The following is a 16,468-nucleotide window of genomic DNA, read 5'->3' on the forward strand; positions in this document are numbered from 1 at the left end:
GATGAATAGCTGGACAATTGATTGTTCAGAGCTGATGCAACACTACCACATTACAAAGCGGTATTTAAAACAAAATAAATAATAATAATAATAATACATATTTAATGCATATTTAGTTAGATTTATCCACTATATTTCACAGATATATATCCAAATATTTTTATTTAAATTGATGATGCTAACTTTTAATCATTGACATGTCTGATAGGGCTTTTATTATGAAATACGTGATGAAATCTTGTTTTAACCGGAAGAGCCTGTCACCGGCACACACGTTTCTCAGCAATAACCGGTGAGCTTTTTTATTTTATTTTATATCTTTATAGCTTTTGTCGTCACTCATATTATTCACTGACATTACAAGATAATATTCAATTTTATGCCGATTGATTGTCTGCTTTGTAGTGTTTCTATCATTCTTTGAAATGGATATTAAAGAGCTCATCCTCAGCGATTCATTCATAGTGGACGTCACCTTTTTTAAGCCATGGCTAAATAACTGATCCTAGAAATATCAGTTTGGACATATGACTGACACCAGAATCACAAGTAGAGTTCATCTTCGTTATTGACCTATAAGCATGCCTATTACTTAATTTGCACAGAAGCAGCAGACATCATGGGAGAGCAGCTGAGTCCTGATGAGAAGTTCCAGCTCATCACCAGGAACCTTCAGGTAAAAATAGTAGAGAGCAGTATCTGGAATCTTCTGTTTGGTTTGAGATTCCTAATGTAGCAGTAGATTTAGATGTAATCTAAATTTAATATTCGAAGTATCATGTCAAAGGAGCATACTGAAAGAATTTCAAGGGATTTCTGTTATTGTTTTGAAGAGATTCATTTTCATTTTTACATGCACCATCAGTGGTATGGAGTCCCAAAACCTGCAGAGAAAAGTAAACCAATAAATACATATATATGTAAAAATAAATAAATAAGTAATGTACTAATAGGAAAATAAAGGAATAAATGTCTTGATAAAACAAATATAATCAATTTAATCCTGAATTTATTTTCGTATTGTTTTTCATTTGTTATTTTCTGTATTTAGTTTTCAATTTATTTTTAATTTTTTTTAACTGTTATTTATTCATTCATTTATTTTTTTAGTTTTAGTTAATACGTTTACATTTAGTTTTACATTTCTTTATGAGTTTATTTATTGTTATATTTATTTATACTCACCTTTGAGGGAGGGCAAATAAATGTATTAATAAATAAAATAGAAATAAATGTGGGAATAAATAAATATAAAAATAAACTAACATAAATAAATATGAATAAAAGTAAATAAAATAAATGAAAGAGCAAGTAAATAAATACAGAAAATAAAAAGTAATTCAAAGATAAATGTAGGATTACATTTATTTAAAAATTAATTATATTTGTTTTATCAAATAAGTCAATCAATCATTCATTCTTTCTGCAGGTTTAGTCCTTCATATCTGCTCTGTCAATTTCAACATACTGTTTCTGCCACTGTTGTTTTCTCAGGAGGTTCTTGGTGAGGAGAGGTTGAAGGAGATCCTGAAGGAGAGGGAATTGAAGGTTTACTGGGGAACAGCAACCACAGGCAAACCCCATGTGGCTTACTTTGTCCCCATGTCAAAGATCGCTGACTTCCTGAAGGCGGGCTGTGAGGTTTGTCTTTGGCGTTCTGTATTGATTCTGAATGTCAGCATATAAGCACTTATCTCTAGTGTGTTGCATTGGTGTGTATACCTATTTAGGTTTCTGTTCTATAGGTGACCATCCTCTTTGCTGATCTCCACGCCTACCTGGACAACATGAAGGCTCCCTGGGAGCTGCTGGAGCTCAGGGTGAAGTATTATGAGCAGATCATTAAGGCCATGTTGGAGAGCATTGGAGTTCCCCTTGACAAACTCAAATTTGTCAAAGGCACAGACTTTCAGCTCAGCAGGTAACCGCTCCTCTTTATTTAAATACTGTATTACGTTGGATGGTAATTGACCAAGAACATGATTTTATATATATTCCAATTATTGTACTGGTAAATGGTTTTTACAGATTAAGAAAGAATATAAAGAAAGCAAATGCAAATTACAATGTCTTTGTATGGTTGATCCATTATAGAGAATACACTCTGGATGTTTACCGACTGTCATCCATGGTCACTGAACATGATGCAAAGAAAGCAGGTGCTGAGGTGGTCAAACAGGTTGAGCATCCTCTTCTGAGTGGTCTGCTGTATCCTGGACTACAGGTATGCAGATCGTCTTTTGCTAACCTTTTTTTCTATATTTTTATTCAGAAAGGATACATTGAATTAATCATAAGTGACAGCAAAGACATTTACATTATTTTAAGTTGTTTTTTTTGTTTTCAAGAATGCTGTTCTTATAACTTTCTGTTAATCAAAGAATCCTGAAAAAAAAAAAAAAAAAAATGCACCAGAGTTTCCACAAAAAAAAGGAAAAAAAAGAAAAGAAAAATAAGAAGCACAACTGTTGAACATTAATAATACTAAGAAATATTTATTGAGCAGCAAATCAGCATATTAGAATGATTTCTGAAGGATCATGTGACACCGAAGGCTGGAGTAATCATGCTGAAAACTCAGCTTTGCCATCAGATGAATAAATTACATTTAAAATTGAAAACAGTTATTTTAAAATTGTAATAATCTTTTGCATTTTTGATTACATAAATGTACTTTTGACTAATTTGTTCTCCTATTTAAACATACATTTCATAAAGAGTAGTGGTGTTCTGTTTATTATTCTAATTTGCGGCATATTCCAGACTGTGATATTGTTTTGTTTTTTACTATTTCCATCAGGCACTGGATGAGGAGTACTTAAAAGTAGATGCTCAGTTCGGGGGTGTGGATCAGAGGAAAATATTCACATTAGCAGAGAAGGTACATTTGATGTTTTTCAAATTCACATCTATACATACGTTTTTACTTTAGTGTGCCAGTAGGAAATCTCACTGTATTATTACAATATTTACAATACTTGGAATAGAGGGTATGCACGTGATGTCACCGTCGGCCGTTATGACTGCGGTTACGCCCACTGAGTGGCACAAAGACAGCATTGGCAGTGGCAGCATTGGTTTTCAGCATGAATGCCGCGAAAATAACACAAAACACATCCAAAATGGGAAAGAGCTTTGCGATTGACTGTACAAATAGCTTTGACACAAAATCTGAGGTATATTTTTAAAGACTGCCGAAAGCTACAGAAAAAAAGAAGCAATTGGATCACTGCAATTCACAGAAACATCTGGACTCCAGGCAGAGAAACATGGATTTGCAGTTATCATTTTGTGTCAAAATGTTGGATTTTGAGGTAAAATCATACCATATATATTATATTGTTATATATTGTGTTGACAAATCATCAATTAAATACTTACCATCTTATATTCTGCATAATTGGGTGTTTTTAAATAAACACTGACAAAAACTATGCAAGTTTTAGGGCTGGACAATATGATATATATATATATATATATATATATATATATATATATATATATATATATATATATATATATATATATATATATATATATATATATAAAAACTCAGATTTAAACCTACTTATATTGTAGTTATATAAAATATTCACAGGCAGATTTGCTTTATGTATTTCCCCGGCGTCAAAATCAGGCACATATAAATGTCAGGAAACACTATTCCTGGCTGCATGTCAATATCCATGGATTAGGTTTATTTGACAAGTTGTAAGAAACACTTTCGAGCCCAACCTTTATTATAATCGTTTGTTTTACTCACGTTTTCGCAGTTTCCCCTATTAAATCCAGTCATGCAGCAGGTTCTTTTGCCACTCAGTCCAGCCGAGGGAGCGTGTTCCGGTGGGAAAGTGACGTAGATGCATACCCTCTAAATGAGTTTTTTCTTTTTTTTTTTTTCTTTTGCAGTACCTGCCCTCTCTTGGGTACACCAAACGTATCCACATGATGAACCCAATGGTGCCTGGACTGACCGGGGGAAAGATGAGCTCCTCTGAGGAGGTACGGTACCATCTACACCTTTGAAGATTCATATAATCAAAGAATCCTATCGATTTGATGGGATGGGATTGGATAGTGGCTTATGCTGTTGTATGTCGGATTGAATCAACATTCTCAAACTTTCATGTCTGATATCAGGAGTCCAAGATTGACCTGCTGGATAAGAACCAAGAGGTGAAGAAGAAGCTAAAAAAGGCATTCTGTGAGCCTGGAAATGTTGAGAATAATGGAGTTCTGTCCTTCGTCAAGCATGTGCTTTTCCCGCTGCATTCAGGTAAGCTCAGGTAAAAAAAAAATCTTTAGAAAATGTAAACATCTAGATAAGTGCTTAATTATGTGTTCTTTTTTCAGAGTTTGTGATTAAAAGAGATCCAAAGTGGGGTGGCGACAAAGTCTACACTGACTATGAGGAAGTGGAGAAGGACTTTGCTGCAGAGGTATCTGAACAGTGCTTATCTTTAATGTAAAAATGACACGTTTACATAAATTCATCATATGTTGACTCCTGCACTGCTTGTACCTGCAGGAAATCCATCCTGGTGACCTGAAGGCTTCAGTAGAGTTAGCTCTTAACAAGCTGTTGGACCCCATCAGGAAGAAGTTTGAAACCCCAGAGTTGAGGAAACTGACAACATCAGCTTACCCAGAGCCCTCTAAAAACAGTGAGTGAAAATACACAATGTCTAAAAACATTTTGGACAAAATCACTGACTCTTATGATCCCATTTAACAATAAAATACAAATTGGTGCTTCTTCAAGTACTAGAATGAGTTTTAGGAAAAGGAAGAATTTGCACATTTACACAGTTTGATTGTCATTGCTTCACAGAAGGAGGAGCGAAGGGCAACCCTAAACAAACCGCAGATGAGGAGGAGGTCATCCCATCCAGACTGGACATCAGAGTAGGCAAAGTCATCAGTGTAGAAAAGGTAAAGGCATCCAGCAATAATTTTACGATTTATTTTTCCAATAAGAAGATGTTTTAATAATCTTTTTCTTTACTTGTTAGCATCCAGATGCAGACTCGCTATATTTAGAGAAGATTGATGTGGGGGAGGAACAGCCACGGACTGTAGTGAGTGGACTGGTGGCCTACATCTCCCAGGAGCAGCTTCAGGACCGTCTTGTAGTGTTGCTTTGCAACCTAAAGCCCCAGAAGATGAGGGGGATTGAATCCCAGGCTATGCTGCTCTGTGCTTCAATGTTAGTAGGACTGATACACCTTAATTAAACTATTTCATTCAATCAGTGAAAATTTTCTTATAGTAAAAGTCATTTTGTCTTTCTAAATGTGATGGCCTTCAGTGAGGGAGAGCCCAGGAAAGTGGAGCCTTTGGATCCACCAGAAGGATCAGCACCAGGAGACCGTGTTTTTGTAGAAGGTTATGAATCTGGCAAACCAGATGATGAATTGAAACCAAAGAAAAAGGTGTTTGAGAAGTTACAGGTATGTGAGTTTTATATTTTTTTGTACTTAAACACTGATATTATGGTATCACTGTGTCTTATTCTTGGTTGTATGTTTATTTGTCTGATCTCTTCAGGTGGATCTGAAGATCTCAGGCGAGTATGTTGCACAATGGAAAGAGCAGAATCTGATGACCAAACTAGGACAGATTACCTGTAAAACACTGAAAGGTGGAAATATTAGCTAGACCGTCTTCACCATTTTTCTTAAAATCTTCAAAGCTTGAGTTTCCATGACAGCCCAATATCCTCATGACAATTACACAGTGTCAGGTGTTACTCATCATAGCCATCAAGAACTGCTAACTGACTCTGATGGAAAAACAAATGGCTTATAATGCCATTATTTAATTTCTACTGTCTCATTTAGCCATATCAACCTGTAAATGATTTAATAGCACACAATTACTGCAGCAGAATACATATGGGTATCGTCTATGCTTTACATTGCATGTATTGCCGTCCAAGATGTTTTACGCATTAAGTACTGCAGTAAATAATATCATGCTCATTTGTTTAAATGACAAATGAAGAATCTTGCAGGAGTTCATCTGTTGTCCTCAAACTCAGGTCTTCCTGTGGTGCCATTTATGGAAATAGATCACTGCTTACAATGATCAGTCTCCAGTCTGACAATTTTTAAACTATTTAAACATCAATGGAAACGGTTCAGACATGAACAATCTACATACATAAACTGTTATAGGTAAATATTTTAGGATCAGTGTAGCTTAGTTCACAAGGAAACACCTCAAATTTCATGCAATGTAACATTCAGAACTCATCTAATGTTAACCAAACTCACTGAAATAAACGATGATTCATAACCATTTTTTCTATATGTCTTGATGGAAATAATTATGGAAATGTCTTCAAAGGTACCTTTGCAGTTTTTGTCATGATCTATTGAAAAGCGATATCTAAGTATATTAAAAAACATTAAGAATTAATGCTTGATTGAAGATAATGGGAATTATATTGTAACTCATTTGTCTATTTTGCTGTACTGAAAAAAGCTTTACCAGAGAACATGAAAAGGTTTTCTGTTTGGTGATGCACTGTATTTAGTTTGATGAATGAATAGTTACACGGCATACATTAATAAGACAAACACTACATATATGGTAGTATGGGGGACAAAGACTGTATATAATGGTGAAAGTGAAAGTGAGGTGATGTGTACCCAAGTATGGTGTCCCATGCTCGGAATTTGTGCTCTGCATTTCACCCATCCAAGTGCGCACACACAGCAGTAAGTATTTAACACACACACACACACACACCCACCCACCCACCCACCCACACCCGGAGCAGTGGGCAGTCATTCTAGCTGTGGCGCCCGGGGAGCGACTGGGGGTTTATTGCCTTGCTCAAGGGCGCCTCAGTTGTGGGTAATGAGAGTGGAAGAGAGCGCTGTTCATTCACTCCCCCCACCTACGTTTCCTGCCGGTACTGAGACTCGAACCCGTGACCTTCTGGTTACAAGACTGACTCTAACCATAAGTGCCCGAAACTGCCCCAAAAATAAATAATGTTATATTTGTATGAAAAAGGAATTTAAAAACAGTCAAAACAGGGTAAATCTATAAATATCTTTTAATGCATATTTATTTTTAAAACAGTGTAGTAATTCTATTCACCCCCTTGGAAGTAAATAGCCACTAAAATATATGTATATATATTTTTACATCAAATTTAGAGGGACCATCAATCAATACTCTTACTAGTTTGCTGGTTCCAACAGAAATGCAGCATTTAGCTTACAAAGTGCTTTAATGAAAAGTAAATGGTCAGCATACTTCAGAATTCATAAAGGTAACAGACAGTTCTGTACATGTACTGTATACATATTTGCTGAAAGCTGATTGCAGTAGCACTAAAACTTTCAAAAACTGTAGTAGAATCAGCTTCTTTCATTAAAAGCTAGCAATCAATCTCTGTGCTTGAACATATTTGGATATGTCAGAAAATTATAACACAGGAGTTGACCTTTTTGCGCCAAGCAGTGATTACTACCACTAGTGACCACTAGATGTCAGTTCAATCTTGCAGTCATTAGCTTTGATAAGTCCAAAATAAACTAAAAGTAACTTTTCCAGAGCACAGAAACTCATTTAGAAAAATACTTGAAAGTTTTAATAAAGCTGTTTTATAAAATGGATTGGGGGGAAAAGCTTTTTGCATACATTTGAAGGCCATTATCAGGCTAAGGCTTTTAAGACAGTTGTGGTATCCATGGATCCTTGATCGCAATCTCACTTGGGCTTTTATCACTTGCTTTGTCCTCTTGTCTTTGCCAGACTGTGACTAAACAGTCCAATCAAAACTCAACTCATATACCATGACTCTTCAACATGCAGTGTCTGTACTTCCTGAAAAAGAAATGTAGTTATAATAATCATTTACATGGTTCCATCTGTATTTCATGCACAAATTGAAATAACCTGTGAATGCTTCCTTACTTGCTTGCTCCTGGCTGCCTAATGATTGTGCTCGCTGGCCAGCAGGATGCACTGGATCACTTTGCCCATTAACTTCAACCCTCATTATTTGTTTACTTGTCAAGATCTCTGTCTTATCCGGTGTTGCAGTCTCCATCTTGTTGGGAGGATTTGTTCCATGCACTGGTTTCTTAGCAACAGGTGGCGGCACCTTAATTGGCTTTTTTGTTCCATTTGTAATCATCGTCTTGGCTTGGTCAGAAACCTGCATTATCTCAGCTGCAAGACTCTGTCTGAGGCTTGCTTGGACCTCAGGCGAAGTAGGTGTTTCAATGATAACTTTTTTTGTGCTTTTGGAGAATATAAAACTGGCTGTAGATGCAGGGGAGCTATGTAAGTCAGAGCCGTCTGGTGTTTTAGGGGATGGCACAGGTGAACTAGCACTGCTAGCTGAGGATAAGCGTAGATTTAGCATTGCAGGTACTCCACTGGAGGACATAGCAGCTGTCTTCATACGTATAGCCTCCTGAAGACACATGGATGGGACTGTAGCTGGAGCAGGAGATGACTTAGCAGGTGAGTTGGACTTCAAAGCCAAGGATTTGCGAATGGGCTTTTGTGGTGTTGCTTGACTAGTAATACTGTGATCCTCATTTGTTGTGGTCTCAGTACTTGGTTTGCTATCATTGTTATCTTCCCCGACATTTACAGATCGTAGTCGCACCATTTGAAGCAAGGAAGGTGTGACAAGTGGAATGTTGGCATCTTCCTTTGGAATAGGTGTGCTTTTGTTGCGACACAACAGTTCTTTGCTCCGGTTGTCTTTGTTTAAAAGGCCCAGTTGCCTTCGTGAGTTAACAATAGATTGGTTTTCCACTGGAAGCGGAGGTGCAAGCAGCACATTGGAATCTGCTTGGGTATCAGGTGATGCATGCTCTGATGAATCTTCCCCTTGTACAAGTTCATCTGGTAATAAAAAGGACATTTTAGGAGAGGCTACGGTTGTGTTTTCCATGCCAACTTGGTCCACCGAGAAGTCTGAGGCGTTATTACAAGGCTTATCTTGTTGTCTATTCTCCATACCATTTTGTACAATTCTTTTTGGGAGATTGGTATGTATTTCTGAGTTTTGGTCTGGACTGCTGTTCATATCTGAGGCGTTAGATGACACCAATTCTGTATTGGCTTGCTGTTCACATGATTCTTCGTGGCAATTGACAGATATCTTTGAAAGGGGTTCATGTACGAACGAAGGAGGTGGTGGGGGGAAGTCAAGTTCATCTTGTTCCTCAAACATCAAGTCAGTAGACTCTTCCATTGGTGGTGGTGGTGGAGGCCAAGAAGACTCCAGAAGAGTCACCTGTTCCTCTGTTTCTTGCTTCTGTTCCTCTGTTTCTTGCTTCTGTCCCTCTGTTTCTTGCTTCTGTTCCTCTTCCTCTTTAGATGGTGGTATAGACACTGAAGAGGCTGACATCTTTTTAGTAGGTGGTGGAGGAGGGTGGTGTTCTGGAGGTGGAGAAGGAGGTGGAGAAATGCCATTGACATCAGGTACTTCTATACCAAGAGTTTGCATTGGTTTATGATTCAAAATGCCCTTAACATGGTCGTTTTTTTGGATCTCCTCATTGGCTTCGTCATTTTTGGGGAGAGATGTGCTCACAATTTCACCATTTGTTTTGACTTCACAGTTTGTTTGTGACAGCATACTTTGATCAACTTTGATAGTTGGTACCTTCGTTGTAGGGAGGGTTTGACTTCCTCTTTCCTTTTGGTCCTCTACAGTTTTCTCCTCTTTTAAACAAATCATCTGGTTGACCTCTGCAAGAGTTTCTGGACTTTCTAGTTCATTATGTAATGTTGAGCTTCCATTATGCCTCACATCTGGAGGTTCTGCCGATGTTTGTTCAAGCACTTGTATTGACATGGACTCATTTTGTTCTTTTACAGCTTCTTTGTTCTCCACTTGAGTCCCAGTCTTTATTTCTTCTGTTGTCTGTGTCTTTGGGACCATTTGTTCAAGGATTTGCATTGACTTTGTGTTTTGATTTTTACCTATTGATGACTTTTTTTGCTGTTTTTGAAGCTGATGTAACTTATGAGGGTTTGGACCTGGGCCACATAATAGTTCAAGTGTGCGTTTATTGTGAATCCAAGTTTCAGGGGGTGGGGGAGATGGGGCTTTTACCTTGGGTGGAGGGGGAATGTTAAAGAGTTCCCTAAGAGCAGTAGTTGGGTGTGTAGGTGTCACCTTGTTTTTCACTGTTGTAAGCGGAGGGGAGCACTTCAGTGGCTCTGATGGAGTGGTGTTGGTTTGAATGTCCTGATGCACTGTATCTGATGTGACTGAAGACAGAGATGTCATTGACGAAGAGACTGAAACCACCGGTGAGCTCTGTACACCTGCTCTCTCTGGTTTTGAAGGCTTAACTCTTCTCTTTCCAGGTGAGGAGGGACTAACCTCTTTAGGGGAATGCGTAGGTGTCCCACTTTGACTTGAGTATCCACTTGAAGGAGACAAAGTCCTATCAAATTTGTTTTCACCCGATTCTCCAGTTTTCTTTGGAGATGAGTTACTTAATCTGACATGACTTCCAGTAAATGCTTGATCAGGACTAAGTGGGCTAGATTCCACAGATGTCTGGAAATCTCTAAATGAGCTGAGCACAGAAGAATGGACAGCACTCTTCTCGTTTTTGGTGGACTGATGATCTTCTTTTGTACTGCTGAGATCTCTACCTGTTTGCTCATCATTTGGTGCCATATCTTTGAGATCTTTTATGTCTACCCGCTCCCTTGATCTTCGCTTAAGTTTTTCATGGTGCAGGGAATAGGTTCTCTGAGGTGGCGCTGGTGGTAGTTTTGTCTTCATTACAGAGAGACTACGAGAGAACGATTGGCTGTTTCTAACATTGTCCCCTGCATCACCCAACTCCTTTTGTTCTAGTCTGTGATTTGTATCTTTACTGCTTGAGCTTGTAACACTCATGTCCTTTGGGATTAAATCTGAAACTTCTTTGGTGTTGTCAGCAACAAAGGTTGGTAGACACCTTCCTTTTGAAGAGATTGTAGAGGAGTTGGAGACGACAGTCTCAGATGATTGCGAATGGCTCTTGATGGAGCTAGCGGTAAGTGGACCTTGATTTGTCCCACCTCCAGACCGTGAAGAAGCTGGGCTAGCTGATGCTAAACTGCTCTTGCTGACTGTACTGGCACTGCGCCGGCTGTGATCATGATTAATTTCAATGATATCTATTGCAGCAGGCAGAATTGCATTTGGAATAATTTTGGATAAATACGTTGCCTGTGGTGAAATAGACATAACGGGACCTTGAGGCTCATGCAGGAAAGAGGAAGTGGTCATCCCAGGCACAGCAAGAGACTTAGGCCTCTGCGTAGGGCATGCTCCTAGCCCAAGCTTTCGGTTTAACTCATCTTGATAGACAGAATGGATGTGGTTTCTTAGGAACTCCTCATCTCTTGATGTCTGAAGGACCTCAATGTTCTGCAGGTGTACACGAGCCCCTTCCTGATTTACTAAAGGGAGCTCTCCATCAATTGTTGGAATGACAACTGTGCCAGATGAATCATCTTCATCACGTTCTCTGTTTGGAAGCTGCTGCAGTATAGTTCCTCTTGCCATATCTTAAGTAGAAAAAAAGCAAAGTAATGTCATTCTTCTGTTGTTGGCAGAATAGCTGTGTAATCTCATATACTTGTCAAAGTTGCTGTTTTAAGGAATGTAATTCTCAAAAACCTGTTTTTATTTTTTATCTGATAATAACATGGTTTTACTTGCCCAATTCTTTTTGAACTTGCTGTGGTATGCCCATGATAGTCGTTCTTCTACTTCTCCTCTTGGTCTTGTCCAGTCGTTTAACTGGGTTCAAGGGCTTAAATGTAGAACCTAAAGTGGTAGATCAATCAGATATTGAAAAAAAAGATGTCATGCCATTCTCTTTAGTTGTTTTGAGAAGTAATGGCAGTAAAAAAACAACAATCTTTGATAACTTTTTTTCCACGTTTTCTCTGAACCCGTCTATTACAGGACAGATCATAACTTAATTTTGACAAATGCATTTTTTTGTCTTTGCATTGCTATACCACACATTAGAGGATAAAAGAGGTAGCATGTGCCTTATTTTAAGACCTTCTTTAAGTCAGTATTGTATACCTTGACGTGTAAGCACTGGATGCGAGGAGACTGCTGAGACAGTCGACACTGAAATGACAGATTGCTCAGCAGTGCTATCAGTCTCAAGTGATTCATCTCTTTCTTTTGAGCTTGTGTCTTCCTCTGGCTGTCAAGAAATGGAGATGATCGTTAGAAAGCAATCCGATAAAAGTTATTTATACATTTATAAATATTTATACATTTATTTATTAAATTTATACATATTTGGATATTAAAGAATGAATGAAGTCCATAAACAGGGTACAAAATCTTCTGGTTGAAAAAAACAAAGAAAGCTCTTGGTGATAATTTCCTCACTATTACAACTAAGGCTTCTTATCATAAGAGGTTTGTTGGATCTGGTACCTGAAACCTAAAAAAAATTTAATTAAAGTTTTATGACTGTGTCTTGTGGTTTTTATTGTTATATACAGTTGAGAAGGTAAAGATCTAAGAGTTGGGATAGACCAGAATTACTACTGTAGGGAGTTTAAAAACATTTATTTGTTTAAATTTAGCTACTTTTGTCTATTTAGTTTTGACTACAGAATTCTTTTTTTTTTTTTTTTTTTTTTTTTTACTTCAGAGACTTACCACAGTCTGATCATCCTGAAAGTCCACCCCATTTTTGTGCTCTGCATGGAAGAAAGACTGAGTGAGGTGCATCAGAAAACACAGCTGTATGTTAGAAGGCCAGAATGTGAGCAGTGCATCAAGGTTGTCATAGAGCAGTATGTTTTGTGTTATTGATTTGAGTATGAGGCTCACCCTCCTGTTGTAGTATCTTCAGTCCCTCCTGAGCCTCTGTATGCAGGTCTTCCAGGTACTGTGGCCTGCTCCCTTCTATGAACACATTCTCCTGGTAGTGCTGGGAAGCCGTGTAATGTACAGTCAGCTTTCTTTGTTCATCTTGCTTTTGGCCTGCTAAAAATAGAGGGAAGGGAAAGGTATTGTTATTCACATAAAAATGGATGCTGTCTTTGCCAAAAGATTCTCTTAAAAATCATAGCTGGTCTATCAAAGTTTAAGGAGAGTTTAAGGAAAGTTTAACTATTTCTTCCAAATCAAATCAAGATGATGATGCATAAGAAGCACAGTTTTGCTAGAGGCTAAAATGTCAACATCCACAAATATCCCCATCGATTATTTTTATTAATGCAGTGAGAAATTTGAAACATGACTGATTAAAGATTTCCACATCCCCATTTTGTGAATGAGGTTCAATGAAAGCCTTGAAATCTGGCTGTCAAATGATTTAACTCTGCCCATTCTTTCTCTATCCAGTAGCAACACCTGCTAATGCTGGCAGCTAATTTTATTCAGATTGTTGACAGGCATTAGCGGCACACGTTGATAGATTTCCAAAGTAGCAATGGACTTCACACTCATGCTGTGATCAGGTAATCCCTTCTGATCTTTAATTCCTTGAAATACCAGATTACCCTTTGCTTCACTGCCTCTGTTTAGCATATGGCAGCACAAGGGCCTCTGCGTTCACAGAAAATAGTTTTTTCTTTCTTTATTTAAATCTTCTATCAATTTCATTCTGAATCATTCCAGTCAAGTACTTGTTTATTACCCAACAAGACCAAGCTTGGCTGTAACTGAGATGAATCCTCCAAACAAGGCCAATGCACCTAAATTCTCAGCAATCATAACACAGCAGTTGTTCTTGGTAGCAGATACTATATAATCTGGTTTGACCCAATGAGAATATTCAGACATTTTCTAGAAAATGCTGTAGGGTGACCTAATGTTACATCTTATTGGCAAATTTATTCCTAAAACGTGCATTACTTTAATTAGTATCTGACTTGCACTGAGGCTCACTGTTAACATTACAATAGGGAGAAACGGACCTATTGTTGGACTGGGGCTCTCTTAAAGGAACAGCGAGAAGCCTCATACTCCTATATCATCTTCTTTGCGTACCTCCTAAGTGCTTTAAAGTACTGGCCATGAGGTAACCTTTTTGATGTTTCAAAAGGCATTGCAAAATGGAGTTAATGGGAGTGTTTTAGGACAGGGATTTTCCCTTAAAAGAGATCTTTTCCTCAGTCTCTTAGCTATTTATGTAGATTTCTAACTGTTCACTTGGTATCAACTTTTAAGCTTTTTGTATAGTACACCCCATGGGGGTTTCAGGTGTCCTGGCAGTGGCACTGACTACAGACATTGTGATACAACAGAGTCGAAACACACACTGGAGGCAAGTGCACTGTAAGAGTCTATTTCGCAAATTACTCCTTTTTAAAGTTAAAGGAATGTTACCATGTTCAATACAACTCGGTTTGTACTCTGTTTCCATTTCAAGTGAATTTCAGTTAACACATTTTTGAGGGTTTGTTTTACAAATGAGAATTTAACTTGGAACATTCTTTTAATTTTGTTCATTTTAAGAGTAATATACAAAAATGAACATTTACAAACAATGTCCCCTAATATAAAGTGGCTATAATATAAAAAATCAAGTGGCTCCCGACCCTGTTACCTCATGTATGAACGCCAAACGGCAAGATAATGAACTTATTCTCTTTTTACTCTGTAATAATAATCTCTGTCTATTCAGGAATATTAGTATTGAGTCTGTAAATTTATGAGCATTTCATTAACCCTTAGTGTTAAGAAGCCACCTGTTACATATATACAGAGAACCTTGCCTCCAACAACCACAATGCCAGGACAGGTATGAATCTACAACAGTGAAATATTTTTTTGTATTTACGCTTATTGTGCCATTTGTGCTTTGTATGGAAGGTTAAACTTCTGTATGTCTGAACTTAATGTTGTAACAAGTACATGCTTACAAATATCTGTTAAGTCTAGTACTCTAGATAAATTAACTAGAATAATCAAGATTCACATGGAAGAGACAATATGTAAACAGTAGCTTGAGAACAAGGAGAAATATTAATGTTTGAAGGTGAATAATCATCTATAAATTCTCGGATCTGTCAGAATTCTTGGATCAGTCTACTCACCCTTCTTCTTGAAGATTGACAACAGAGACCGAACGTTTTTACTTATAAACACAACCATGTCTATCTTGAGATAAAGGTCCAGGCGGAGATCATTGTAGTTTGAAAGTGTCTCTTACTTAAATGATAAGATATACACTCTTTCACCAAGCAGCATCATGACTAACCGTCCACTCCTGCAGACACGGACCAAGTGATGTCAACTAGCTGTCTTCCGTAAAGGATAATCAGTTCGGACACAATGAGATCTACTGTTTGCCACCAATCCTCCAGCTGCCCTGATCTTTCCCACCCCTCTTCATCTGTCCTCCCCCTCGCCCCGGCTTTTGTCAACATCTTACTGTGTGGTGTCCCCCAACGTGTTGGCTGTTTTCCCCCATTGTGCCATACACCAACTGAACTTGGGATTTGCCTTGACGGGGGAGCCTGGCTAATCTGCCACCCCTAAAATCTGCTTGGAAACATGCCACACTAAGATCAGGGCATCTGCTCTACGATTTGACCCACGGTACACATTATGAATTGTAAAAGGCATATAGATTTGATTTAATTTTTTTCACAGGGACTGTGTCTAGAATCAAACACTTCATCTAAAGTGTTAAATAGTGATTCAACTTTTTGGTGGGTATTATGATGGTTATTTAAACTTTTTAAAGGAATAGTTTACACAAAACTGAAAATTTTGATTTTAACACTGTTCCAAACCTCTAAAGCACAAAATGAGATGTTTTGAAGAAAGTTCACGCTGCTCTTTTCCATACACGGTAGTCATATTTTGACTTGCTGCTGTCAAGCTTTACATAATATAAAAGTGCATGACTCAAGCTCTATTTTCCAGGACTCCTAAAGCCATACGATAGTCGTTATTTAAAACTTGTAGGCTTCCATTTTATGAAAGAGAAGTGTTAAACAGTTTTCAAACCACCAAAAATCATATGGGTATCATAATAAAATTTTATTTTAGGGTAAACTATTTCTTCAAATGACCTTGTTTCTCCAGTGACCTTGTTGTATATCTTACACACTTTATTACAGCTTTAAAGGAGTGGTATAATGCCATTTTTCAAGATGTAAAATAAGTCTCTGATGTCCCCAGAGTGTGTATGTGAAGTTTTAGCTCAAAATACTCCACAGATAATTTTTTTATAGCAAGTTAAATTTGTCACTTTTTGAGGGTGAGCAAAAACGCTCCGTTTTGTGTGTCCCTTTAAATGCAAATGAGCTGCTTCTCCTAAGCAGAGGGCGGAGTTTCAAGAGCTGCTGTTAGTGTTAGCAGCGCGATTCGAAGACTCACTGAAAATGTCAGAAACTGTTCAGCCTTTTATGTTCAAACTGAAGTCGGACTGATGGAGAGACTCAAGAAGAAGTGACAACATGTAGAATACAACAGGACGTGTCTGAATGGTTA

The 16,468-nt window shown here is 37.7% G+C and overlaps 2 protein-coding genes across 9 annotated transcripts in view; one reads left to right on the plus strand and one right to left on the minus strand.

Annotated features, from left to right (window-relative positions):
• The first annotated feature begins 211 nt into the window (after positions 1 to 211).
• On the plus strand, positions 212 to 6,300 carry yars1 (tyrosyl-tRNA synthetase 1). The gene is made up of 14 exons (XM_051872503.1): positions 212 to 292; positions 606 to 676; positions 1,495 to 1,641; positions 1,746 to 1,921; positions 2,095 to 2,224; positions 2,801 to 2,881; positions 3,910 to 4,002; positions 4,141 to 4,276; positions 4,354 to 4,439; positions 4,529 to 4,664; positions 4,832 to 4,932; positions 5,013 to 5,206; positions 5,309 to 5,450; positions 5,548 to 6,300. The coding sequence occupies exons 2-14, from the start codon at positions 620 to 622 to the stop codon at positions 5,656 to 5,658; spliced, it is 1,590 nt and encodes a 529-aa protein (XP_051728463.1). The 5' UTR covers positions 212 to 292; positions 606 to 619; the 3' UTR covers positions 5,659 to 6,300.
• Positions 6,301 to 7,048: 748 nt separating this feature from the next.
• The window catches only part of kiaa1522 (KIAA1522 ortholog), a 47,491-nt gene continuing 38,071 nt past the window's right edge, over positions 7,049 to 16,468 (minus strand). For 3 of the 8 annotated variants that reach the window (XM_051872171.1, XM_051872169.1, XM_051872172.1), the window contains 6 exons: positions 12,851 to 13,006; positions 12,677 to 12,717; positions 12,083 to 12,209; positions 11,708 to 11,815; positions 7,933 to 11,553; positions 7,049 to 7,842 (listed from right to left, as the gene is read on the minus strand). In XM_051872171.1, coding sequence (XP_051728131.1) covers positions 7,820 to 7,842; positions 7,933 to 11,553; positions 11,708 to 11,815; positions 12,083 to 12,209; positions 12,677 to 12,717; positions 12,851 to 13,006 — 4,076 coding nt within the window. In that variant the 3' untranslated portion in view covers positions 7,049 to 7,819. Of the gene's footprint in view, positions 7,843 to 7,932; positions 11,554 to 11,707; positions 11,816 to 12,082; positions 12,210 to 12,630; positions 12,734 to 12,850; positions 13,007 to 16,468 lie in introns of those variants that run through there. The other 5 variants (XM_051872170.1, XM_051872173.1, XM_051872174.1 and 2 more) reach the window with 4 other exon arrangements.

The sequence above is a fragment of the Ctenopharyngodon idella genome, chromosome 19 (assembly GCF_019924925.1).
Source record: "Ctenopharyngodon idella isolate HZGC_01 chromosome 19, HZGC01, whole genome shotgun sequence".
Taxonomy (NCBI): Eukaryota; Metazoa; Chordata; class Actinopteri; order Cypriniformes; family Xenocyprididae; genus Ctenopharyngodon; species Ctenopharyngodon idella.

Excerpts from the sequence above, each read along its gene's own strand:
- yars1 (XM_051872503.1), top strand. The coding sequence starts at position 620 with ATGGGAGAGCAGCTGAGTCCTGATGAGAAGTTCCAGCTCATCACCAGG. Across the intron at positions 2,882-3,909 it reads TATTCACATTAGCAGAGAAG|TACCTGCCCTCTCTTGGGTA; the intron begins GTACATTTGATG and ends TTTCTTTTGCAG. Across the intron at positions 4,003-4,140 it reads AGATGAGCTCCTCTGAGGAG|GAGTCCAAGATTGACCTGCT; the intron begins GTACGGTACCAT and ends GTCTGATATCAG.